Source organism: Equus caballus, chromosome 11 (genome assembly GCF_041296265.1).
Source record: "Equus caballus isolate H_3958 breed thoroughbred chromosome 11, TB-T2T, whole genome shotgun sequence".
NCBI lineage: Eukaryota > Metazoa > Chordata > Mammalia > Perissodactyla > Equidae > Equus > Equus caballus.
Window position 1 is genome coordinate 60,543,103 of NC_091694.1, and position 26,785 is coordinate 60,569,887.

The 26,785-nt window shown below is 54.4% G+C and overlaps 1 protein-coding gene across 11 annotated transcripts in view; it reads left to right on the plus strand.

Moving 5' to 3' along the window:
• The window catches only part of PEMT (phosphatidylethanolamine N-methyltransferase), a 91,956-nt gene that overhangs the window by 62,394 nt on the left and 2,777 nt on the right, over nt 1-26,785 (plus strand). For all 11 annotated transcript variants that reach the window (XM_070228352.1, XM_023653681.2, XM_023653679.2 and 8 more), the window contains exons 3-5: nt 12,893-13,008; nt 23,068-23,213; nt 25,669-25,780. In XM_070228352.1, the coding sequence (XP_070084453.1) occupies nt 12,893-13,008; nt 23,068-23,213; nt 25,669-25,780 (374 nt within the window). The remainder of the gene's footprint in view (nt 1-12,892; nt 13,009-23,067; nt 23,214-25,668; nt 25,781-26,785) is intronic.

Sequence of the window (26,785 nt, forward strand, 5' to 3'; positions counted from 1 at the left end):
TGGGAACGCCAGGGAGAGGGAGTTTGGGCATGAGGTAGGGAAGGGTTGGGCCAGTTCATCAATATTTGGGGATTCTGGAAATCCAGAAGACCAGCAAGGCCAGGAGCGGTGACAGCAGAGCGTCCTGTCATTCTGCTTCCTGCGGCACTCACAGCCCAAGGATGGTGACCTGCGTCATCCCACAGCTCGGCCCTTGCAGCCAGCCCCCGGTGCTCATGCTCTGTTGCCTGCTTCCGGTCCCTTAATCAGATGAAGTGTGCAGCTGGGAGCGCAAGGAGGGGAAGGTGCAACTGCCAGGCGGGGAGGGAAATTAAGCTTGGATGCTGCGAGGCCCCTGGCTCCTCATTTATTGACTGCCATGAAATAACAGCCCGATCTAATGGAGGCCGACCTGAGGCAGACAGGAGTCATTCATGGGAGTCACTGTTTCCTGTTTCCCTTTCCTGCGTGGCCAGTCCTGGGCTCCGCTGCCCTTTGTGATTAGATGGCTCTGAATGTGCATTTAGCACCCCACTGTTTCCCAGGTGAATGGACAGGTGGGAGGAGGCCAGGGGAGGCCAAGTGATGCCTAAGGGGCCCTTGGAAGAAAGATGTTTCATTGTCCCCAGAACAGTAGAGGCCTGGTGGAGGGCCCAGCCTGGGAGTCCAGATGCCTGAGTGCTCACCTGGGCTCTTCTGAGCCTTGGTTTGCTCCGTTGCAGAACAGGCTGCCTCCTGGCCACTCAGGAGTGTGCTGTGATATAGAAGTAGTGGGAGGAGTCTGGGCTCCGGGCTCGGGTCCGTTCACAGCCGGGTGTCCTTCGACATGTCTGCTGTGCCTCATGAAAGCAGAAGGAAGAAGCCTCCCTTCAGGGGACAGACTCGGGACTCTGCGTGTGGAAGAGTCTGCCAGGGCACGGGCGTTGGCAGCTGTTTCCATCTGTCCTCAGAGCTCAGATTCAACCAGAACTGCATGTTTAAAAGCCAGCTCTATTGAGGTGTCATGTATGTAGAATAGAATGCACACATTTTCAGTGTACAGCTTGATGAGCTTGACCATTGTGTCTGTCCTGATCGAGATGTAGAACGTCTCCTTCCCCAAAACGTCCCCTCACGCCCCTGCCTCGTCAGTCTCCCCTCCCTGCCGCAGCCCCCAGCCCCAGCAACCACTGTTCTCACTTCTGTCGGGACAGGTGGCTTCTGCCCGTTCCAGGGCTTCACGCACGTGGAATTAAGCAGAAAGCACTCCTCTGGTCTGGCTCCTCTGGCTCGCATAAAGTCGGTGACAGCTGTCCTTTGCGCCACTGAGTAACATTCCATCGTGCAGATGGGACCCACATTGTCCACACATTCCATGCGGCAGGTGGCGGGTTTCTGAGAGGCAGGGCTGTCATCAGGGGCACAGAACGCTGCCTGTGCCCACTCCCACCTCATCTTGCTGCTAGGGAAACAGCTCCAGAGAGCAAAACTGGTTTCCCCAAGTGTGGAGGACGACCCGGACAGGTCTGGGTCTGGCACCCAGGGCTCGTGACTCCCTGCCTAGTGCTCCCCTGACGCTGGGCCTGCCAGGAGGGTCAAGTCTAAGGACATGAAAGCTTATGTAATTTCTAACAGACTTCGATGTCATTTTTTTTTTTTTTAAAGATCGGCACCTGAGCTAACAACCGTTGCCAATCTTCTTTTTTTTTCCTGCTTTATCTCCCCCCAGCCCCCCCGTACACAGTTGTATATCTTAGTTGCAGGTCCTTCTAGTTGTGGGATGTGGGACGCCACCTCAACGTGGCCGGATGAGTGGTGCCATGTCCACGCCCAGGATCTGAACCCTGGGCTGCCGCAGCGGAGCGCGCGAACTTAACCACTTGGCCGCGGAGCCGGCCCCTCGATGCCATTTTGAAAGCATTATCCCGTCCACTGAGAGGGAAAAAATCAATGGACTTTAAAGCTATATCTTAAAGTCACGTACGTCACACTGCTTAATGACGTTTCAGTCAACCACAAACTGGCTATATGGTGGCGGTCCCATAAGATTAGAATGGAGGTGAGAAGTTCCTATCCATAGTGACGTCATAGCTGTTGTGACCTCGTAGCACAATGCATTCCTGATTCATTAGTGGTGATGCTGGTGTAAACCAACCTACTGCATGGCCAGTCGTGTGAAAGTGTGGCACGCACAGTTACATGCAGTACGTAACACTTGATAGTGATAACGAACAACTGTGTTACTGGTTTATGTATTTACTACACTATACTCTTATCATTATTTGAGAGTGTACTCTTTCTACTTATTAAAAAAAGTTTACTGTAAAAGAGTCTGCCGGGTTATGCCGGCGGCAGCCTGATACATCCCGTGTTTACCGTGTCTCTTGTTTGCATCATTTCCTCCTGTGCTTGATTTAATCTCATGTTGTTTTGTTCATCATGGCCCCTGAAATCCACTGCTAATGTCACCACTGAGAGGCCATGTCAAGTGATTGACCTGGAAATGAAATTAAAAGTGATTAAGAACTACCAAGGTGGAAAATCTGAGATGGTTATTGATGGGAGTTGTTGAAGAATCTACTTCATTGAAGGCAACGAGACAGACAGAACTTTGAGAAGCCTACGTCAGACACAAAGGAACTTCTCATGACTGGATTAAGACTAGGCACAGAAACATGTCCCTCTCAGCTCCATGATGACCACAGCCACAGCAAAAAGCTTGCTTGTGGTGTTGAAAGAAAAGCCAGGACCCAACTGTGATGTTGAATTCACTGTTAGGCTTGGATGGTTTAAATGATTCAAGAATAGCTATTCCGGGGCCGGCCCCGTGGCCGAGCGGTTAAGTTCGCACGCTCCGCTTTGGCGGCCCAGGGTTTCACTGGTTCGGATCCTGGGTGCGGACACGGCACCGCTCGTCAGGCCATGCTGAGGTGGCGTCCCACATGGTGCAATTAGGAGGACCCACAACTAAAATATACAACTGTGTCCTGGGGGGATTTGGGGAGAAAAAAAAAAGAATCGTTATTCCTTACATGATGCGAAAGTGAGTGGTGGGTCTGTGAGTGCTGATATGAAGGCAGCTGGAGAATTTTTGGAAACTCTAGGTAAGCTGATTGTGGAGAAAAACTACTTGCTAGAGCAAATATTCAATATGGATGACAGCTCCATATTCTGGAAGCAGATGTGTGAAAGGACTTTCATCCATAAGGAGGCCCTGTCAATGCCAGGTTTCAAGGCTTTTGAAGACAGGATTACAGTCTTGCTTGGGGGCAGTGTTGCAGGCTACACATTGAAATCCTTTGTGATCTGGCAGAGGGAGCACCCGAGGGCCTTCTAACATCAATAAGCACACACTGCCAGTGTACCACAGGAGCAATGAGAAGTCACGGTTGACTCTGCTCCTCTTCCGAGATGCCCTCCTGAATTGCTGTGCCAGTCACATGGAGAAGTACTGATTGGAGAATGACAGATCTTTCAAGATTTGGCTTATTGTTGATAATGCTCCCGGATATCCTCCTTTTACTGATGTTCTTCATCTCAGCATCAAAGCAGTGTTTCTCCCTCCAAGTACCACTTCTCTGATCCAACCAATGGATAGCAGCTTTTAAGGCCTGTTACCTGAGGAAGACCTTTGCCCAGGATGTTGCTGCAACTGAGAAGACACTGATGCAATTCTGGAAGGATTGCAACATCTCTGACTGACCAAAACCTTGCCTGGACTTGGGGTCATGTCATCAAGGAGCGTATGAATGGCATTTGGAAGAAGACACTTAAGAGGTTCGTCCATGACTTCCAAGGATTTGCCAAGGATGAGGAGGTTGCAGAAATCAACAAGGCTGTGGTGGAGACGGAAACATCCTTGACTAGGGTGTGGCTGCGGACGACACTGAGGGGCTCCTGGAGGAATTGACTGATGAGGGCTTGGAACTGGAATGGGAATGCGTAGCAAAGAAGAGGCAGGAGAAGAGGAACCCCCGAGAAAATTCACAGCGAAGGGTTCAGCAGAAGCTTCTACAGGCCTCAACAAGCTCCTTAAAAGCTTTGAAAACACGGACCCCAACACTGATGGGTTTTCATTCATAGAGAGGAATGTTCCTGGTGCATTATCTGCTCACAAGTGAATCTGTGATGAACAAAAGAAACTAAGCAAGCAAACCACCATGGACATGTTCCTGGCAAGAGGGACACCTCCTCAAGGAGAGCCTCAGGGAGGTCCTTCAGGAGGCGTTCCAGGAGGAGGCATTGTTATCATGGGAGATGACAGCTCCATGCGTGTTATTGCCCTGAAGGCCTTCTGGTGGAATAAGATGTGGAGGTGAAGGACAGTGGTGTTGATGATCCTGACCCTGTGTAGGCCTAGGCTAATGTGTGTCTTAGTTTTTCACAAAAAAAGGTTTAAAGATTAAAAAAAAATTTTAAATAGAAAAAAATGTGTATAGAATAAGGATACAAAGAAAGAAAAAGCACAATGCTCTCCATTTCTTTTTTTTTTTTAAGATTGGCCCTGAGCTAACATCTCTTGCCAATCTTCCTCTGTTTTTTCTCCCCAAAGCCCCAGTACATGGTTGTGTATCCTAGTTGTAGGTCATCCTGGTTCTTCTATGTGGGGTGCTGCCACAGCATGGCTTGATGAGCCGTGCCTCCGTCTGCGCCCAGGATCCAAACCAGTGAGCCCTGGGCCACCAAAGCGGAGCACGCAAACTTAATGACTCCCCCACTGGCCTGGCCCCTCCATTTCCTAATAATGACAATTCAGCACCAGTCAGACGATATTTGGGCAACAACTACTAATATTTTTATAATTAGTTTTTAACTATATATCTGAAACATTTTATTAACGTACTATATCTTTATTAATATACTGTCTCTAAGGTATACAGTGCGTTTTGTGTTTTAAGCTGTTATTATGCAAGAGTCAAAAAGTTTTAAAAATTGTTTGTAAAGTAAAAATGTTCCAGTAAGCTAAGGCTAGTCTATTATTGAAGAAAAATATATTCAGTGTAGCGTAAGTGCACAGTGTTTATAGAGCCTGCAGCAGTGAGCAGTGACGTCCTAGGCGTTCACATCACTCACTGCTCTCTCACTGACTCACCCAGAGCAACTTCCAGTCCGGCGAGCTCCATTCACGGTAAATGCCCTGTACAGGGGTGCCATTTTTCATCTTTTTTTACTGTATCTTTTCTATGTTTAGATATGTTTAGCTACATCAGTACTTACCCTTGTGTTAGAATTGCAGCAGTGTTCAGTGTGGTAACATGCTGCATAGGTTGCAGCTGGGGAGCAATAGTCTGTACCGTGGAGCCCAGGTGTGTGGTAGGCTACGGCACCTAGGTTTGTGTAAGTGCGCTCCATGATATTCGCACAACGACGGGATCGCCTAACGATGCATTTCTCCTAATGCATCCCCTTCATTAAGAGAGACATGACTGTACCAGGTAGCTCGTTTGAAAAACAACTGGGCTAATGAGGAGGGTGGAGAGAGGGGCCACCTGTGGCTAGAAGGAGCCCTGGGTTAGGAGCCCGAGGGTTGTTCTGCTGACCCTCTTTCTGGCGGTGTGACCCCACCAGTCGGTTCTGAGGGGCCCTTGCTTCCTCATATGTAAATGGAGCTCACTCGCGTCGCCCTCCGTGTTGAGGGTTAAGTGAGCTCCAGTAAAAGCACTTTAGAAACGGTGAGATGCTGCATCGAGTCACTGTGATTGTCATTGTCAGTGTCTTGGAGACCCTCGGGGTTCTGGACAGTTGCTGACACCTGATCCCGCCCCTGGAGCCTCCTCTGCCCTGCCATCCTGTCGGCCCTTGCCGCCTGAGTCTGTTGAGGTTTCCTTTGCTGTGAGGAAGCTTTCAAGTTTGATGTGGTTTCACTTGTTAATTTTTGCTTTTTTTCCCTTTACTTTTGGTGTAAAATCCAAAAAATCATCGTGAACACCCGTGTCGAGGAGTTTGCTGCCTATGTTTTCTTCTAGGAGTTTTATGGTTTCAGGTCTTCTGTTCAAATCTTTGAACCATCTTGAGTTGAGTTTTGTGTATGACGTAAGAAGGGGTCCAGTTTCCTTCTTCTGCATGTGGCTGTCCCATTTTCCCAGCACCATTTATTGGGTAGCCTGTCCTTTCCCCATCGCATATTCTTGGCTCCTTTATTGTGAATTAATTGACCTATAGGTGTGGGTTTCTTTCTGGGCTCTATTCTGTAGTTTTCAGTGTCCAGGTCTTTCATCTCCTGGGTTAAATTTATTCCTAGGTATTTTGTTCTTTTTGATGCAGTCGTAAATGGGATTGTTTTCTTAATTTCTGATAGTTTGTTATTAGTGTATAGAAACAACAGATTTTTGTATGTCGATTTTTTATCCTGCAACTTTACTGAATTTGCTTATTAGTTGTAACAGTGTTTTGGTGGGGTCTTTAGGGTTTTCTCTATACAATATCATGTCATCTGCAAAGAGTGACAGTTTTACTTCTTCCTTTGCAATTTGGATGCCTTTTATTTCTTTTTCTTGCCTAATTGCTGTGGCTAGAACTTCAGATACTATGTTGAATAAAAGTGGTGCGCATGTCTATTCTTGTCTTGTTCTTGATCTGAGAGGGAAAGCTTTCAGCTTTTCACCGTTGAGTATGATGTTGGTTGTAGGTTTGTCATATATGGCCTTTATAATGTATATTCTCTCTGTACCCTCTTTGTTGAGAGCTTTTATCATAAATGATGCTGAATTTTGTCAAATGCTTTTTTCTGCATCTATTAAGATGATCATGTGATTTTTATTCTTCATTTTATTAAGGTGGTGTATCACATTGATTGATTTGCAGATGTTGAACCATCCCTGCGTCCCTGGAATAAATCCTAGTTGATCATGGTGTATTGTTTTGTTTTTTTAATTAAGTTTTTAGTTGACGTATAATTGACATTATGTTAGCTTTAGGTGTACAGTATAATGGTTTGATATTTTGTATGTATTGCAAAATGATGCCCGTAATAAGTCTAGTTACCATCCATCACCACACACAGTTACAGAATTTTTTTCTTGTGATGAGAACTCTTAAGATTTACTCCCTGAGCAACTTCCAGGTATGCAGTGCAGAGCTGTTAACTAGAGTCAGCATGCTCTACATGACACCCCAGGGCTTGTTTGTCATGACTGGAAGTTTGTAAATTTTGATTCCCTTCACTCATTTTGCCCACCCCCACACTCTGCCTCTGGCAAACAATTTGTTCTCAATATCTATGAGCTTATTATTATTATTTTTTAAGATTCCACATATAAGTGAGATCATATGGTGCTTTTATTCCTCTGTCTGACTTATTTCACTTAGCTTAATGTCCTCAAGTTCCATTCTGTTGTCACAAATGGCAAGATTTCATTCTTTTATTTATTTATTGAGGAAGATTGGCCCTAGCTAACATCTACAGCCAATCCTTCTCTTTTTGCTGAGGAAGATTGGCCCTGAGCTAACATCTGTGCCCATCTTCCTCTGTTTTATATGTGGGATGCCACCACAGCATGGCTTGATAAGATGTGTGTAGGTCCACACCAGGGATCCCAACTGGCGAACCCATGGCTGCTGAAGTGGAACGTGTGAACTTAACTGCTGCACTACCAGGCTGGCCCCCAGATTTCGTTCTTTTTTTATGGCTGAATAATATTCCATTTTGTGTGTGTGTGTGTGTGTGTGTGTGTCTGTGTGTATACACCACATTTTCTTTATTTGTATTTTTTATTGTTTTTGAATTGTTGACTTTGAATTTATTTGAATTGTTGAATTCAGTTTGCTGAGGATTGAGGATTTTATTTATTTATTTATTTATTTATTTATTTTTATTGAGTTATTGATAGGTTACAATCTTGTGAAATTTCAATTGTACATTAATGTTTGTCAGTCATGTTGTAGGTGCACCACTTCACCCTTTGTGCCCACCCCCACCCCACCTTTCCCCTGGTAACCACTAATCTGTTCTTGGTCCATAGTTTTAAATTCCTCATACGAGTGGAGTCATACACAGATTATCTTTCTCTCGCTGGCTTATTTCACTTAACATAATCCTCTCAAGGTCCATCCACGTTATTGCAAATGGAATGATTTTGTTCTGTTTTGCAGCTGAGTAGTATTCCATTGTATACATGTACCACATCTTCTTTATCCATTCGTCTGTTGATGGGCACTTAGGTTGCTTCCACGTCTTGGCTATTGTAAGCAGTGCTGCAATAAACATTGGGGTGTACAGGACTTTTGGGATTGCTGACTTCAGGCTCTTTGGATAAATACCCAGTAGTGGGATGGCTGGATCGTATGGTAGTTCTATTTTTAGTTTTTTGAGGAATCTCCATACTGTTTTCCATAGTGGCTGCACCAGTTTGCATTCCCACCAGCAGTGTATGAGGGTTCCTTTTTCTCCGCAACCTCTCCAACATTTGTTGCTATTAGTTTTAGATATTTTTGTCATTCTAACGGGTGTAAGGTGATATCTTAGTGTAGTTTTGATTTGCATTTCCCTGATGATCAGCGATGATGAGCATCTTTTCATGTGCCTGTTGGCCATCAGTATATCTTCTTTGGAGAAATGTCTGTTCATGTCTCCAGCCCATTTTTTGATTGGGTTGTTTGATGTTTTGTGGTTGAGTTGCGAGAGTTCTTTATATATTAAGGATATTAAGCCTTTGTCAGATATATGACTTGCAAATATTTTTTCCCAGATAGTGGGTTGTTTTTTTGTTTCAAGAGGATTGAGGATTTTTGCATATGTTCACTAGGGGTATTGGCCTGTAATTTTCTTGCCTTGTGATGTCCCTGTCTGGTTTTGGTATCAGGGTAATTCTGGCCTTGTAAAATGAGTTTGGAAGTGTTCCCCCCTCTTCTGGAAGAGTTTGAGAAGGATTGGTATTAATTCTTCTTTAAAGGTTTGGTGGGCTTTACCAATGAAGTCATATCATCCTGGACTTTTGTTTGTTGGGAGGTTTTTGATTACTGATTCCGTCTCCCTGAGGGGAACCAGTCTGTTCAGATTCTCTATTTCTTTATGATTCAGTCTTGGTAGGTAGTATGGTTCTAGGAATTTATTCATTTCTTCTAGCTTATCCTATTTGTTGGTGTATAATTATTCATAGGGGTCTCTTATGATCCTTTGTATTTCTGTGGTATCAGTTGTAACGTCTCCTCTTTCATTTATTTGCGTTCTCTCTTTTTCTTGGTGGGTCTAGCTAAAAAGTTTGTCAGTTTGGTTTATCTTTTCAAAAACCACCAGCTGTTTGTTTCATTGATCTTTTCTATTATCTTTTTAGTCTCTATTTCATTTATTCCTGCTCTGATCTTTTTTATTTCCTTCCACCTACTAACTTTAGGCTTTGTTTGTTCCTCTTTTTCTAGTTCCTTGAGGTATAAAGTTAGGTTGTTGGAGACTTTTCTTCTTTCTTGAGGTAGGCATTTATTACTGTGAACTTCCTTCTTAGAACTGCTTTTGCTGCATCCTATAGGTTTTAGGATGTTGTATTTCCATTTTCATTTGTCTCCAGGTAGTTTTTGATTTCTCTTCTGATTTCTTCTTTGCCCCATTGGTTGTTAGTACCTGCCAGTCTTTTCTCATGGGCAGGCACTCTGAAAGGGCTTCTCTTTCCCCCTTGGTGTGGCTGCTTGGAGCATGCCTGTGTCTTGCAGGAGACCTCCAGAAGGAACCCTTCATAGGCCACACGACCTGTCCTGCAGTCCAGCTACCCGAGATTCCCTCCTGATGTTGTGCAAATCTGCCCAGCTGGCTTGTGTACTACAGGCACACAGTCAGAAACTCAAATCTATGTGTTATCCTGGTAGATTCTGAGCCACCCTGAGGGCAGGCCTGGTGGTTTGTTCATTTTGGGGGCCTCAGCCACACCTGGTGCAGTGCCGAGCACACACCAGTAGGCCCCAGAGGAAGGTTGGCTGAGTTGGGTTGAATCCTACAGGGCAAAACAAAGTGGCCCATCAAAATAAGGAACTTTAATGCATCAAAGGACCTTATAAGGAAAGAGAAAGACTACCTACAGAATTGGAGAAAATATTTGTAAATCATATACCTGATAAAGATCTAGTATCCAGAATATATAAACAGCTCGTGAACAAAGACAATCAAGCCAATACAAGAAACAGGCAAAGGACTTGAACAGACTGCTCTCCAAAGAAGACATAGACATCGCCAATAGGTGCATGAAAAGACACCCAACATCGTCAATAGTTAGTAGGGAAATGCAAATCAAAGCCACAATGACTTCCCACTTCACGCCCACCAGAATGGCTACAATTTTTAAAAATGAAAAATAGCAAGTGTTGGGGCTGGCCCTGTGGCCAAGCGGTTAAGTTCGCGAGCTCCACTGCAGGCGGCCCAGTATTTCGTTGGTTCGAATCCTGGGCGCGGACATGGCACTGCTCATCAAGCCACGCTGCGGCAGCGTCCCACATGCCACAACTAGAAGGACCCACAATGAAGAATATACAACTATGTACCGGAGGGCTTTGGGGAGAAAAAGGAAAAAAATAAAATCTTTAAAAAATATGTATTAAAAAAAAAAAAAGGAAAAAAGAAAATCTTTAAAAAAAAACAAAGAAAAGCAAAATAGCAAGTGTTGGCAAAGCCCTGCTGATGGGGATGTAAATTGGCAGCCTCTGTGAGAAGCAGTCTGGCGCTTCCTCAATGAGTTAAAAATAGACTCACCCTATGACCCAGCAGTGCCACTGCTGGATGTGCACCCAAGAGAAATGGAAACACATGTCCGCACGAAAACTTGTGCCCAGATGTTCACAGCAGCATTACTAACAGTAGCCAAAAGGGGGAAACAACCCAAGTGTCCATCAACTGATGAATGGATCAACAAAATGTAGTCCTTTCATGCAACGGAGTATTAGTCAGTCGTGAAAATGAATGGAGCAATGATACCTGCTGAAACTTAGATGAACCTCAAACATTATGTTAAGGGAAAGAAGCCAGACACAAAGGGTCACACATTGTATGATTCTGTTTGTATGAAACTTACAGAAGAGGCAAATCCATAGAGACAGAAGGTAGATTAGTGGTGCCAGGGGCTGGGAGGAGTGGAGAGTGACAGCTACTGGGCACGGGGTTTGTATGTAGGGTAATAGAAATATTCTGGAATTAGACTATGGTGATGGTTGCACAACTAAAAACCACTTTGAATTATATCTCAAAAATTTTTTTAAAAAACACGAAGTGGCGGGGCTGGCCCCGTGGCCGAGTGGTTAAGTTCGTGCGCTCCGCTGCAGGCGGCCCAGTGTTTCATCGGTTCGAATCCTGGGCGCGGACATGGCACTGCTCGTCAGACCACGCTGAGGCAGCGTCCCACATGCCACAACTAGAGGAACCCACAACGAAGAATACACAACTATGTACCGGGGGGCTTTGGGGAGAAAAAGGAAAAAATAAAATCTTTAAAAAAAAAAAAACACGAAGTGGCCATAAGAAGTGTGAAGTCTGTGGCCTTGGGCCCCACGGTGCCATCTGCAGGCTGCTAGGTGGTGCATTCACCCCGGAAGCACTCACGCCATTCTCTTTCTGAGTGAGGTCTGAGCTTCCCACGGGGTCAGCAGAGGCCGCCTGCCTGGAGCCGGACAAAGGGCTTGTTTACCTTCCGAGAGGGTGGGCAGTGGTGCCAACGGTGGAGACCTGATTGAGGGGAAGGCCCAGGAGCCACCTCCCTCACCTCTCCTTCCCGGAAACTTCAGCCTATACCCGCTTCGCCCCCCGGCCTGTTACTTCCCAGGAAATCTGAGGCCAAGCCTGGGAGCTACCTCCAGGGAGAGAGTCAGAGAGTCGGTGGCCTTGGGCCAAGTCGCTGGTGGACCTGGAGCTGCTAATCACTGTCCCTGCTGATTAATTGCCAGGAAAGGCAGGTGCATCTGGGAAGCCAAGCCGGGCAGCAGGCGGAATCACGGCTGAGGCCATAATGGAGATAGATGGCCCCCGGGGTCCAGTCCTCTTCCAGTGCGCAGAGCTGCAGAGCGCCAGCCAGGGCCTTCGAGATGCTCCGTGTGTGTGCATATATTCCTGTTCAGGGCTCTGATGGACCACTCACTCACACAGAGAGATCACAGCCACCTTGACTTCCCGCCACCTCCTTTGCAGCCTCCCTGTGTATTTGCCTTTTTCACCCACTGCCTCCCTCCCCGCTCCCACCCTGTTCATTCACCGGTGCACATGGTGCAGCGGGAGCCCAGCGTGGCAGCGACGTGGGTGCGGGGAAGGGGGGCGGTGGGGACAGCAGGGGCCGGAAGGGCATTTTTTAGAGCTGTTTGTTCGCCTCGCTCCACTGGCAGCTATTGAAGGTTGATTATAGATATGATTAGTTTGAAAAAATAAAATAAGGATTCTGTGTCTGAAATGTAAAAGCTTGAAAGTCTGTGCCTCAGGGAGTGGGGGAGGCGGGGGTGAGGGTACGAGGTGCCCCTGCCGGCCTTGCCTGGCCACCTGAGCGGGGGTGCCGGCCCCTGTGGGCGCCGCCGCCGCAGGCCTCCTTGGCAGCTGCCCCATGTGTTGGCGGCGGCGCCCTCTCCTCCGCTGTCTCTTCTTGTCTGCTGTGGGCGTGCTGGAATTTTGCCTCCCGGGCCCCAGGCTCAGAGGGAGGCTGAAGTCTGGTCCGAGCCCCGTGCCGGCGCAGGGGTGTTTCCGGGGCTGCCAGGCCCCTTCTGCTTCCTGCCGTGTTTGAGGGGTGTTGGGTCCAAGAGCTGCTTCCAGGAGGACCTCGTGGTTCACCCAAACAGGACTAAGGGAGTGTGGAGATGCTCGCGGAGCTGGCCTGAGAGCCACACAGCAGCTGCTCCCGTGTAATTCTCCTGCCTTGCAACCAGGGGCTTCAGAGCCTTGGAGCACAGAGACCTGCTCCCCACCTCCACCCTGGCCCCGGGATTCTGCCCAGCAAAGGTCTTACATTTCCTCCTCCTCCTCTCTTGCCCCGTTTAGGTTGCGAGATGGGAACAGAAAACCCGCAAGCTGAGCAGGGCCTTCCGATCCCCGTACTTGGCCTGCTACTCCCTGGGCTGTGCCATCCTGCTCCTGAACTTCCTGCGCTCACACTGGTAAGCCCCAGGCTGGTGGTACAGGGCTCCATCAGGAGGGGGTGGCCAAAGCCCAGGGAATTCTGCTCTCCGAGGCCTCGTGCCACGGCAAGGCACCCTTTCCCTCTCAGGGCCATTAGACTCCTATCAGTAGAGGAGTCCTCATGACCTTGGGAAGGGGACAGTGCCTGGACCCCAGGGCATGGGGTGGACAAGGCCTGGGTGGTCCCCAGGCTCGGGGCCTTCCCCAGGCTGAGGCTGATGCCAGCAAGCCACTCAGTCCGCCTCTGGACCTGGCATGTTACCTTCCTGCCATCAGAGAAGGAGGCCAGGGCCAGTGGACTTGTTCTGCAAGATGAGGCACTGCTTGCAGGACCTGGGAGCAAGCCCTGCTGCCCAGAGGCCAAGTGAGGTGAGGGGAGCAGGGTCAGCTGTGGAGGAAGGAGAGTGGGGTCAGGCGGTCGGACGTGGCCAAGCCCAGCGCAGCCCGTCCCTGAGCCTCAGCGGCTCACCTCTTGGGTTCTGTGAGAACCATCGCAGAGCACACTAGCTCGTGGCCTGACCATGGCCCCTGCAGTGCTTTGAAAAATGAGAAATCACACGTGAGAATTCCAGTCTCCACACGTGGGAGCCATCACCAGGTGGCAGCTGCTCCTTTGGACAGCCCCCACGGTCCCCGTGGCCCCGCCCTGCAGGCACAGGCTGAGGAGGTGGAGCATGATGCTGGGTACTCCTCCCTGGCTCCTGGGAAGTGGCCTCTGTAGCTGCCACGGGCAGGGGACCCTCACTCCCACACTCACACATGGAGAGAGGGTGGCCTGGCCTGCCCTCTCCACATCCAGGGTGCCTTTGCCTTCCACCCTCGATGTCTTCTCACCTTGAGGGAGTGTGGCTGGGAGGGGCTCTGCCAAGGCTGGCCTTCCCCATTGGACCTTTGCCTCCAGCCTGTGCTTCTTGGCCTTTCAGGCTGCCTCTCATCTCCTACTTCCTTTGCTCCAGGCCAGGATGGGTATCTCAAGGGTCATGGTCCTCAGAGGGGCGGGGCCCATGGCACCTGTCACCATGGGTTGAATGACATGAAGACATTCTCCAGAGAGGCCTATCTATGGCACAAAGGGGCAGGGGACTTGGCTTACAGCCCTGCCTACGGGGTCTCTGGGTCTGCTGGCCCCAAAGGAGCATTTTCACATTTGTAGGGCAGAGAAGGGGGCCCATTGCACAGATGAAGAAAGTGAGGCATGGCAAGAAGCAATGATTTGTTCAAGGTTTTCCAGCCCATGGAGCCTGAGATGGTGGGAGATCTGACAGCTTCAGGCTCAGCCGCAGCTTGGGGAGGAAAGACTCGATTTATTTAGGCCCAGGGAATGCAGTGGTCACAATGCTAGTGCACTCCCCCTGGGCTGGGCTCATAGGAGTAGGAAGTTTGGCGGGAGAGGGGAATGGTCCACTTTGCCCACCCTGCCATATGAGTGTGCCCCTTACAATGGAGGGGCCCTGGGCTGCCATCAAGAGGGTGGGAGTCAGTAGCCCATCTGAGCCCAAGCTGGGAGTGCAGGCCCCTCCAGCAGGACCATGGGGGGCCTGCTTCTCTGCAAGCCCTGACCCAGGGACCCCTCTGGACCCCAGGCACACGCTCCCAGGTCTCTAGGAGTGGTGAGGCTGAGGAAGAGCAGAGGCTGGAGAGAGCTCGCCCCCACCCCAGAGCATGCTGGGATTGCAGTCAGGGCCTGTGCTCTGCCAGGAGAGGGCTTGAGCCCCACAGCCCTCAGCCTAGTCAGGAGTATGGCCCAGGGGTCTAGAGGTACCCATCCATGCCCCAAGTCACCACCAATGCTGAGTACCAGGTGTGGGCAGCCACGCTGCCTCCTGCCTGTGGCACCCATGGTCACAAGAGCCTTGGGGTTGGGCATTTGAGCCCACACATCAGATGGGGGCCACAGCTGGTGAGTGGCGGAGTCAGGTGGCAAACCTGGCTGTCCCGGCCGTGTGGCCTTCCCCAGGGAGCTTCTCTGTCTCAGGGCTGAGTTCTGATTTCCCTGTCTGTCCACCCTCGGTTATGGAGCCCCGTCTCCCCACTTGCTCAAGCAGAAGCCTTGGGGGCAGCCTTGGTTGCTTTCTGAATTTCCCTGCTCAGTCCCGCAGCACAACCTGTAATGCACCCTGGGTTCCAGCCCCGGGATCCATCCCTGCTCCCTTCCCTGTCTCTCTGAACCACGCAGCAGTCTCCTCACTCCACAGCTGCACAGCATCTTGTTAGAGTGAGAATCAGACCGTGTCATCGCTGCCTTACACCCCTACCCCGGCTTCCCACTGCAGGAAGGATAACGCCCAGATTCCTCACCTGGCCCCTCCGAATTCCCATGGCAGGGCCTCTGCCCTACCCCTTCCTCCACCTTTAGCTCTCAGCTTCTATGGCGCCTCCCAGAGAGCCCTCCCTGACTGCACCCTATGTGCAGAAACCCCGCTGTGGGAGCTAGCTCTAACTCGGCTCCTGCACGGCCCTCAGCACCTCATCCAGTTGTCAGGGCTGACGTGAGACCCGCCTCTCGACAGACCGTAAGCTCCAGGAGGCTCAAGACTGTGTTCTGTCCCGTGAGCCGTTTATCCCCAGGGCCGAGCACTGCGCCTGGCTCAGTGAGTACTGAGGCTAAGTGCAGAATGGAAGGAGCCTGCACTGGGGGCCCAGCTGACCTTGGACCTTGGAGAAAGAAAGGTCAGGGGATGGCTGGGAGGCTCCAGTGAGGTCTCTAAACACTGGTGAGAGCTCCAGGTGTGTAAACAAGTTGCCCCCTCCTTGCCCGGCCCTCCTCTCCCCGGGCCCCGCTCCGACTTTGGTCACAGGGTCGGGGTTACAGATGCTCTGCCTGCCTTCCCACAGCACTCTCCCGTGGGAAAAGGGGGCTGCCTGAGACAGGCCTGGATCCATTCTGCCCCACCGTGGCCTTCCAGCCTCAGGGTCCTCAGCTGCCCAGCAGGAGAAGCCCCTCTGGCAGGGCTGGCGTAAGTGGGTGCTCAGAATGGCCCTTACTTCGTGGTTTTTTGGTGGCAACAAGGTGCCCATTCTCAAGGAGCTGCAGATCTGCAGGCCCCGGAGGAGTGGGGACTGGATGGGGCAGAGGAATACGGGGCCTCTTCCTGCTGCTGCCTCCAGACGTCCTCCAAGCCTGCTGGCACCCTCTGCTTAGCCAGCTACAGGTCACCCGTTCACATGTGGTCCACTTGATGAGAGCAGCATTTGAGGCTGCGTGGCGCAAACCCAGCCTCCCTTTCTTGGCCTGGTTGCCCTTCCGGGCCCTCTGTTACCCGTTTCTTGGTGCCCCCTGCAAGAGCATCCCTACTGAAACCCTGTACAGGCATGCGCCACTGTGCACATGGCCGGTGCGTGGTGGGCTCGCTTATCGGAGCTGGGCGTAGGCTGTTGCAGAACAGCAGCCGTGGGTCTGCCTCATTCTCTGTCACCACCACACTGTCCCTGTGTGGAGGCACCACTCTCCTAAGCAGCCTGCACACAGTCTGTCTGCTGTCTCAGCCCCTGCCTCTCTTGGCCCTGCAGCAGGAGGGCTTGCCCAGGTCCCTTGGCTGGTTCCTGACCAGCATGTGACCTGGGCCAAGGGGACCCCTCGGAAATGGGGGGGGGGGGGGCCTCGCTTCCTCCACTTGCACACACACCCCCAGCAAACTGGCCTGGGCTGGGCACTGGACTGGGGTGGGGTGGTCTAGCGATGGGCAGCGTGTGGTGGGTCGGGTTGGATGAGATGCCTGGGGTCAAGCAGCAGCTGGGATGTGGGAGGAGAGGGAGCCACAGGGGTTTCAGAGCAGGGGAGGGAATGAATGAACTGAGTCGGTGTTAGAATTTGCAGGGGCTTCTGGGTCTTCTTGAGCTAACCCCACCTCGCACTGCTTGGCTCAGAGGGAGCTCACTATTGGGCAGCCGGAGGTGGCTGGGGGCTGCTGGCAGGAAGAGCAGGCTGGGTCTCTGGAGGCAGTTAGTGCAGAGGCTTGAAGGAGGAGCGAGGCCTGATGGGCTCTGGGCGTCCATCAAAGCCTCCCCAGCTGGCACAGCCTCTGCACAGCTGGCCTTCGCGGGAGCCGGGCAGCCTGGAGCCGCTGCCCAGTAGTGAACCTGTCGGGACAGTGCTGTACAGACAGCCAGGAAGGCACCGCAGCCTTCCCTACTCTGCTGTCCTCCTTCCAGACAGCGGCCTCAGGGCAGGTGCTCAGAGGTGCTCGGGGCATCAGGGAGCCTCTGGTGCCCTTCATCAGTCACTTGATGGAGTTGTATTCCAGTATGCCTCAGAATTTTCCGGGGGCTTGTGGTAATGGGCATGCAAGCACAGGGCAGGGAGACCAGGGGCGGACGGCTCCCGCTCAGGGGCTGGGGTGCACTGTTCAGCAGGAGCAGGGCTGTGGCCAGGGGTAGAGGGAGCAAAGCTCCCTCACCTGATTGTTAGTTGCTTGGGGGCAGGTGCACCCTGCGCGTAGACTGACCGAATAGGCGGATGTCAGCACATGTGTGGCTCTCTTCCCTGTGGCCGTCTGTGTGCTAGTCATTGCTGCATCCATGCCCACCTGGAACTGCTCACAGACGTGGTCAGGACAGGCCTATGGCCTGTGGCTACACGAAGGAGCAAGCGAAGGGAGCAGACGGGGAACAGTTTACTGCAGGGGGTCCATCAAATGGTGCAGTGAGAGCACAGCCAGAAAAGGGGTCAGGGCCTCCCCCAGGCTCCCTGGGTATGCACAGGACTTAGTTCCTTGTGGCTGTAGGACGAGGCCCTCAGCTCCCAGAGTCTGCCTACCACTGCTGTCGGCTTCTTCCAGGCCAGTAGGAAAGTCTCTCTGACTTCTCTCTCTGACCTCCAGACCTCTTTGAAAGCCCCTCCCACCCAGGGTAATCTCCTTTCCAATTAAAGCAGGGTCAACTGACCAGGACCTTAATTCCATCAGAGAAATGTCCTGACCTTGCCCCATCACGGGAGGGAGATGGTGGTGTTCATGAGTCTGCCTGCATTCAGGGGGCCGATTACGCAGAGCATGCGCTCCAGGGCCCTGAGCAGCCCCTTGAGGGTCTGCCTGCCCTGCTGTGAAAGGGAGTTCTAGGCTGAGGGAGTGGGAGGGCAGGTGGGGTCAGCTGTAACTCTGCAGGCTGTGGGGCCATTGGGGGTCTACCATGAGGGAAGGGCCCTGGTTAGAGGTGGAGGCACGGGCAACGGGTGGAGGTGCACCAGCAGGAGGCTGGGGCAGGAGGCAGGTGGAGGCCAGGCCTGCGCTGGGGGCAGCCGGAGGCCCATGCCAGCTTAGAACCCTGAGAACTGGTGGCTGGTTGGGGGAACAAGGGGCTCCCTTCAGACACCTTTCACCCCTTGATGCCTGGAGTTCTGTTGTCACCTGCCTGGGTCAGTGGGCTGTGTAGGGGGGTGCATGTCGGGACCTTTGGAAGCAGAAGCCTGAAGGCCCACAGTCGGTGCAGGTGGAAGGGGTGGGGCAGGGTCCAGGTGGGCAGCTGGAGAACTGGCCTCTCACCAGGAGGGGGTGGGGAACTAGGTTTGGCTACTTGGAGCAAAGGGGCCCGGGAGTAGGAGCAGGGGAAGGGTGGGTGCACCTCAACAGGGGGCTGGGGTGGCGGGTCCAGGGCCAGGCAGAGGGGGCCTTCCCCTGCAGAGCCGTGGGCATAGGACCCACAGCTAGGCAAGGAGAAGAGGACCCTTGCCCCAGCTGCCTTCCCGCCCCAAGGCCCACGAGGAGGCTGATTGTCAGCCTGGGAGCCCCAGGCCTGCGGGGCTGTGGGAGATGTTGGTGCGTGTTCCCACTGTTCTCGGGCTGGGAAGGCGGGTGGAGCCGTTGGCCTGGGGTTCTGCCCGTCCTACCCGAACCTGAATCCTTCCTGACTGGTAAGAGGCGACAGACCCTCTCCTGGCTGAGATGGGTTTGGGAAACACTTTGAGAAGGTGATGTGTTCAAATGTGCAGAGTTGGTACACACCAACATAGCGCTAAATTCTAGTCCCTTGATGATTTTGGGGGGTGACATAGATGAACATTTTGTTTGTTTTAGCAGTTAGATGTTAATTTTAATGTATGCTAGAAAAAAACAAGTAAGCCCGTCAGACGCCTACTTTCGTGGATGGTTTTGCTTAGTACGGGGCGAAGTATGGGGTGCGAGGTGCCCTGAGCCTGAGATGGGGAGACAGGACGTGAGCAGCAGTTCGTGCTCACCAGACCCGTCATGGAGACGCACCTCGAATGGCTGAGGTTTGTCAGGTGCAGAGAGAATGGGAACAGGCCTGGGCATGGCGGCGCCCCGCCCCCATCTCCACCCAACTCCTGGCTGCAGGGGAGTGCAGCGCAGGTGGCTCGTCACACAGTGACGGGAAGCTCAATCCAAGTTTGGAAAATAGAACCTGAGACAAATGAAGGAGTCTCTCCACCCCCACCCCCAGCGCAGACTGTTTCCAAGGAAATTGCCTCCTCTGACTTCATTCGTCCGGAGTGCAGGGCCCACACAGCCACTCATCCCTTCCTTAATTTTCCATGTGGAATGGACTGTGCTTTCCTGGCTTAATGGAGGAGCCAGAACAGCACAGGTCACCTCACTGGGACCAGTCCGAAAACCCGCCGCTCCTGGCCCTGGAGCATGCTGCCTGTTGTGTGCAAAGGGCGCCCGAACAGAAACCCCGGGAAGGCCGGTGACCTCGAGCGAACGGCCCAGAGCCCTTTGTGGGGAGCTGCGCGCCGAGGTGCCGAGGGTGCTTGGAAAGGTGCTGCCCTGCGGGACCCTCTCCTCCCTCTGGTGAAGGAATGGAAAAGAGGCCCAGGGGCAAGTCTGGGGCAGCCACGAGGCCACATCAGGGCCACCGGCCCTAGGTCTGCCCTTCGTCAGGCATCTCCACCTGCTTCCAGCCAGATGGCTTTTCCTGCAGAGCCATCCCCCAGGGAAGCCGCTCCAGACAGCGTGGGACGGAGAGGGCTCCCCTCTGTCTGCCCTGCGCCCCCGCAGGCAGCCTGCTGCGTCGAAGCCGCAAATGACCTCAGGCAGGGGAGCTGGAGCCCACCCAGCTCGCAGCCCCGCAGCCCCCGGCCGCTTCTCTCGAGCCCCATATCCGGCTGAGGCAGGGCTCCCTCGGCCCCAGCCGCCCGGCGCTAACCCCACTATTGCAACAGCCTGACTGGTCCCCCGCTCTGCTGCTCCCAGCAGTGACCTCCCACCACAGAGAAAGCACTGCAGATCTCACACAGGCCAACGAGGCCCCTCTGCGGGCTCCTTCACGTCACTCTCCTGTCCTGAGCTTTCAGAAGTCCAGACCCGGCCCTTCCTCTTTCTGGAATGCTCTCCCTGCCCGCCTGCTTCCCATGGCAAATTTCTTCTGTCACATCTCAGCTAAGCCTCACCGTGGCCTTCTGGGCCCCTGTCTAGTGTGCCTGTCCTGCGGTGCCCGGTGCTCCGTCATGCGGACTCATCCCCGGCTCCCTCCTCTGTCCTTCCCACAGTCCACAAAGCCCCATGCACAGCCCTGCCTGGCCCTGCTCCCGCCTGCACAGCCACCAGCCGGGCTCGCACGGGGAGATGGGGTAACAGGCCCAGGCCACCAGGTCTGTCTGAACTCCAATCTTGCTCTTCTGCCAGGAGCCCTCAGCATTTTTAGTGGGCTGCCACAGAGCACCCCCCAGAGAACTTGAGGCAGATGAGTATGCTGGGCTGTGGGCAGCTCGTGTCCAGTTAGATGGTGCCAGCAGGCCTCATTGTCCTGTGGGGGTAAGGAGTCAGCCCAGGGAACGGAGATACAGGTGCCAGAGCAAAACAGGTAGGCAGGCAGGGTCCAGGGCCAGGCAGTGGGGGTCACCCAGCCCACAAGAGTGTGGAGGTCTGAGCATCACCCCCAACACACAAATACTCTCTGCTGCGTGGTCCCCAGTGCGGTGGTAGCCACGGAGCCAGGGGGCTGGCCTTTGAGCCTGTCCTGAGCAGGGCAGTCAGCCTTGCCAGAGCCTGCCCCCTCTCCATGCCCCCTCCCACCATCTATAGATGGGAGATGTGGGGCTGGGTGCCAAAACTGGCTGCTCTGTGGCCTCGGCTGCCGGTGTCTGCAGGGTGGAAGGTGTACCTGGGTCCTTGGGCTGCATAGAGGGTAGGTCTGCTGGTTTAGTGGGAAGTCAGGTGAGGGCATGGAAGGGCAGGGCATGGGCTGGCGGCCCGCACAACACTGGCTGTGTGACCCTGAGTCAGTCCTGGCGGCTCAGCCTGGAGCTGCAGGGTGACCCTGAGCCCGAGCAGCAGGAGGACAGAGGGAGGGCAGTGGTGGGTGGAGAGTTGGGGGTGTGGGCAGTGTGACCGGTGGCCAGGTGTGCCTGACCCATGTGCCCCTGTTTGCCAGGTCACCATGCAGGCTTCTGTGCAGTGTCCTGTTTGCTGTTTGTTTCCAGACCTTTCTCCCAGTCCCCCTTCCTGCACTCTGGGGCGAGGGGTGCCGTGTCCCCTCGAGTTGATGAACATGGACAATAACCCTTTCTGCCTGGTGTGTGCCAGGTGCCAGGGAGATCCTCACAGGAAGGAGGAACAGCCTCTGTTCTCTAAGAGCTGAAAATAGTTTGAGGAAAGAGTTCCAGGGAGGCAGTTTTTAGCTTCACATGAGGATAGTTTTACAAGGTGAATTTACCAATGGAATGAATGAATGAAGATGATGAGTTTGTTCTGCTTGGAAGAACCTGGCAAACAGAGGTACCTTATGATGGATGCTCAGATGCATAGGCGCACGGATGGATAGAGGACAGATTGATAGACGGAAAGATGGATGGAGGGAGGGTGGGTGGAGAGATGGGACGATGGATGGGCAGTTGGATGGAGGGGGACATGGGTGGGTGGATGGATATGTGGATGAGTGGGTAGATGGATGAATGGATAGCGGGTAGACTAATAGATGGACAGATGGATGGATGTAGATGGATGGATAGACAGGTGAATGGATGAGTGAGTGGGTGGATAGTGAGCTGCCCTGCTAGGAGGTACCTGGTAAAGAGTGAATACAAGTCGATGCCCTGCATGAGGCAGGAGATCTCCCTGTCTCTTCTGAGTGTTATGATCGGGGGGGAATGGGAAGCGTGTGTCTGTGGTACGTGCATGCACTAGCTCCCGTGCACATCCTTTCCTTTGAGTGTGTCCCTCCTGCCAGGGCCTGTTCCCCCACAATGAGGCAGCCCCTGAGCCTTGCTCCTGCGTATCACCCCAAGCCTAGTCGCTTTGCTCTACTCACACCAGGCCTTCCAGTCTTCAGGAGCCAACTGGAGAACCTGAACCTCCAAAACCACTAGCAGAGTCACCATTTTGGTCAACTCACTTGTCTTTTAACTAGGCCTTCCATGGCTTGGCCCCAAAGGGAGACTGCTAAGGGCATTTCAGGTGTGGAGGGGAGACATCCTGAGTCTCTGAGGTGCCGCTTGGGATGCAGCCAGCCCTGCGCAGGGGCCGTGGAGGCGGGAAAGGGGCAGAGCGTGCCCCAGGCTTCAGGGTGCCGAGTCCACTCGGGGAGTGGGACGCCACGGTCACGTGTGGCACACGCCCGCTGCAGAGACACGTGGGCCCTGGGGCCTGCCGCACTACCTGGGGTGTCATCTTTAACCTCCTGAGCCCCGCTTGCCTCTGCAGTACCAGTTGCCAACTAGATACGAACGGAATTTGCAAACTGGTAGCCTGTGGGCTGAATCCAGCCTTCTGACATTTACAGAGTCCAAAATGGTTTTCATGCCTTGCCTGTTTCTAAAAATTAGGATATTTCACATACGAGTCAGCATTTCTGACTTATCTTGAAAAACCAAAAGATCTGGCACACCTGGGCACATTCTGGTCACTTCCCTGGTGGTGGCAGGGGGCTGCTGCTGCAGGGCAGCACCCCTTGGGCAGGATGGTGGTCTCCAGGTGCACTCCACCTGCAGCCACTGTGTAACCTGCCTGGCCCCAGCAGGCGCTGAGTTTGAGACCCATGAACTGGCTGCTCTGGGGGCCACATGAAGGATAGGGGCAGGAAGGGTGGGGTGGCCCCCTCTCCACATCAGTGACCTCCTGTCTCCCCTGTCCCCTGCCCCACAGCTTCACGCAGGCCATGCTAAGCCAGCCCAAGATGGAGAGTCTGGATAACCCCGTGGCCTACTGCGTGGGCCTTGCGCTCCTGGGAGTGGGCACTGTGTTTGTGCTCTCCAGCTTCTTTGCACTGGGCTTCACCGGGACCTTCCTAGGTAAGACCCCAAAGGCTGTGGACCTTGAGCAGACCCACTCGGGGTTCAGGGGAGGAGTTGGGGCCAGGTGGCCGACTGCCCTGCCATCTGTGGTGTCTTGTGGGGCTGGCTTTCCTGCTCTTGGCCTTGGCCTGTCCATGCTTAGCTCAGGAAGCTGGCTGGCTGCTTGGCTGCCAGGCCAGGCAGATTTAGGTCTGCTGCATTTGGGCCACAAGCGGGTGCTGGTGCAGGTCTGGGGCAGGTGAGAGGTGGCGCTGTCCCTCCTCTGCAGGCCCTCCTGCCTGCAGCTGCCATGCTTTCAGGCTGGGAGCCCAGTGCTGGCCGGGCCGGACGTGCTCAGGACATCAGCAACTTCCAGCAACTTGCAAGCCCCAGAAGGAGAGCAGCCTCGGGGAGGGGCAGAGCAAGAAAGGAGGGCAGCACTGCCCACAGAGGGAGCCCCAGGTGGCACACGGTGCTGGCTCTCTGACGTGCTGGGTCAGGGGCTCCCGGATCCTCCTCCCTCTCAGCCCTTCACCGGGCGGCGGGGGGGTCCTGCCTGTTTCCTCCAGGGCCCGGGGTGGCCTCCGGCGCCCTCAGCTTGCCTGGGTGTCTCTATCCACGGTCGGCGGGGCTGTAGACTTCAGGCCGGGCAGGGCAGGCTGCAGCAGGGGCCCGCAGCTCCCGAGGAGCTCATGTGCGTGGGCAGGTGAGGCGCATTCGGGAGTAGCCATCCTCTGAGGGCCAGCGCTCCCGGCCGCCCTGCCGTGGGCCCAGCGCGGGCTGGGGCGCCCACAGCAGTGGGCTCCAGCAGGCAGTTCCGTGCCTCGTGCTCAGGCAGGAGCCGTAGGCAGCCCGCTGCTAGAAGAGGGCATGCAGGCAGGGACCTAGGAAGAGGGGGAGTCGGGTCGCCTGGGTCTGCCGGGTGGGAGTGGGTGGGAAGGCAAGGCCTGTGTGCAAACAGCAAACTCAAGGGCAGGGTGGCTGGTGCACAGGGGCCAGTGGGGCCAGGGCTGCAGGCTGGGGCAGGGGCACCACACATGGGTCTTTGAAGGCCATGCAGGGGACGGAGCTTCACTCCGAGGGAGGCGGGGGCCAGAAGAGGGGTCCTCTCCCAGCAGTAAGGAGGATGGACTGGTGGGGCTGAGACCAGGGGGCCAGGGAGGAGGGGGGGATCACAGTGTGGGCCTGGCAGAGCCGGGTGCGGACCACGGGAGGGAGGAGAGGCTGGGGCCCAGGGAGGGGCACCGTGCTGTGTGGTTCCGGTCCTCTGGAGCCCAGGGATAAACAGCCCTCCAGCAACAAGTGCCACGGGCAGAGTGGGCAGAGAGCTGAGGAAGGGGCTGGTGGAGCCCCCAGGCAGTGTGGGGGTCCACTGCATGGTCAGGGCTGGGTGGGGAAAGCCCTGTGGAGGGGTGAGGCGGGGTGGGGTGAGTGGGAAGGAGCCTGAGGATAGCAGCCACCGCAGCGCCCCCCCCATCCCCTCAAAGAAATGGCCCAGAAACTCTGAGGGGCCCACTGGGCTCTGGAAGTCCCTGCCATGAGTCACCCCAAAGCGGGTTTCTGTGCCACCTGCCTCCAATTGCAGCCCCACTTCCTGCCTCCTGGGAAAAAGCCTCCTGCAGCCCCTGGGCGGCTCCTCGGCCCTGCACCCTTTGTCCCAGACAACAAGTGACGCAGCTCCTGCCATCCCTCCTGCTGCGGCTGCCCTACTTCTGCTTGGAGAAAGCTCCAAGGGACTTCTGGGGAGAGGAAGCGAGAGAACAGGGCAGTGCCCTTCACGGAGCGGCCGCTGTGCTAGGGGCTGAGCACTGCGGGGGGAGGCGAGGGCTGGGTCACTGGCCTGTCTGGGATCAGCCGTCCGATGGTCACACTCTGTACTGTGACCAGCTGCTCCGGGCCAGCTGCTGGTGGGAAAGCGGCAATACGAGGGCTGACCTCCCGAGTGGGGGCCCAGGGTGGAGGAGCAGAGCAGCCCCTGTTGTTTCCCTAGGGGTGGGGAGGAACTCGCTGAGGCCACATCTGGGGCAAGGAGGGAGGGCATGGGCAGGAGGCAGGCCTGCTGAGACAGTGCAGGTGGGAAGGGTCTCCGTCAGGAGGCACCTTGAGCCGCGGGAGAGAAGTCCAGAGCGGGAAGAGGGCTTGCTGTATGCAGATCAGGGAGAGGCATCCTAAGCAGAGGGAACAGCCTGTGCAGAGGCACAGAGGAGAGGAGCAGATGGCAGTGGGGTAGGGCTCAGCGCCTCAGCTGCGTCTCCAGCACCCTGGAGACCTCGTGCCCTCTGAGGTGTCTGCATGCCTGTGGTCTCAGTGGCCCACCACCCGGGGTGCCCCCTCACTCAGCACACTGTTAAACCTGCTCCCCCCTGGCCTGGAGCCTCCTGGAGGGCAGGCCCTCCCAGGTTGAGCCCGGAGGCCTCCCTCAGTAATGGTGTGGCCAGGATGTGACCCTCCGCTCCTGCCCTACTGTCCACAGGTGATTACTTCGGGATCCTTAAGGAGGCAAGAGTGACCACGTTCCCATTCAACCTTCTGGACAACCCCATGTACTGGGGCAGCACGGCCAATTACCTGGGCTGGGCCATCATGTGAGTAGCAGGCCTCCCCGCTCCCTGATGGCCACGTCCGCAAGGACCACGGTCAGCCCGCGGCATTTGGGAGCCTGAGGATGGTGTCAGGGTCCCTCATCTGTGGAACAACCAGCATCCTAGAACAGGGGCTGGCGCACTCTCCTGAAAGGGCTGGTGGGCTCAGCCCCGAGCCAGCACTAAGCAAATGGGCATGGCCAGGCCAGCACTGCCTCATTCACGGACGCTGAAATTTGAATTTCATGTAGTTTTCATGTGTCACAAAATATTCTTTTGATTCTTTTTTTTAACAATTTAAAAACGTAAAGACGACCTTGGCCCATGTACCACTGGCTGCTGACCGTGTGCTAGGACATCAGGGCTGGACGGCCCTGGCGGCCTCCAGCCCGGCAGGGGTGCGTCTGTGCAGAGGGGGCACCGGGGCCCAGGGCTGACTGCTGTCTGCCTCCGCCAGCTCTGGGGACTGACAAGTGACCCCTGGGGCTCGGGCCTCCCCTTCACGCCCCTCAGAGGCCCCAAAGTCAAGGAGGCCAGTACAGGGAGCACTGTGGGCTCTGGCTTCAAACCACGCAGCCTGCAGAGCAGTTCCTGTCTGACCGTTTTCTGCACTGGGGCTCCTTCCACAGAAGGTTTTTTGCGGAAAGGGTTCTTTATTTAACACTTGAAAACCACCTGCCTAGAATGTTACAGGTGCTTCCAGAGACCAGAAAGGTTAGAGGACCCACAGGAGTGACTCTCAAATAGTGCAGTGTCAGCAAGATGTTCCCTCCCAACCCCCACCCTCGGGGCTCGGAGCCAGGCCCCCAGATCCGAGCACTGGGCTTTGAGTGAGGAGGAGCTAGAGGGGCTCGTGGGTCTGACTGGGACCCCAGCCCGACTTCCAGACCAGTCTGTCCCCAGCCGCCTGCCTTCCAGCCTGGCGCCTCTCGCCTGGACTTGGCAGTAGGCTCCCGAGGGGCAGGCTGGGTATCTGCACACTCACCCGCTCCACAGAGCATCTCCCAC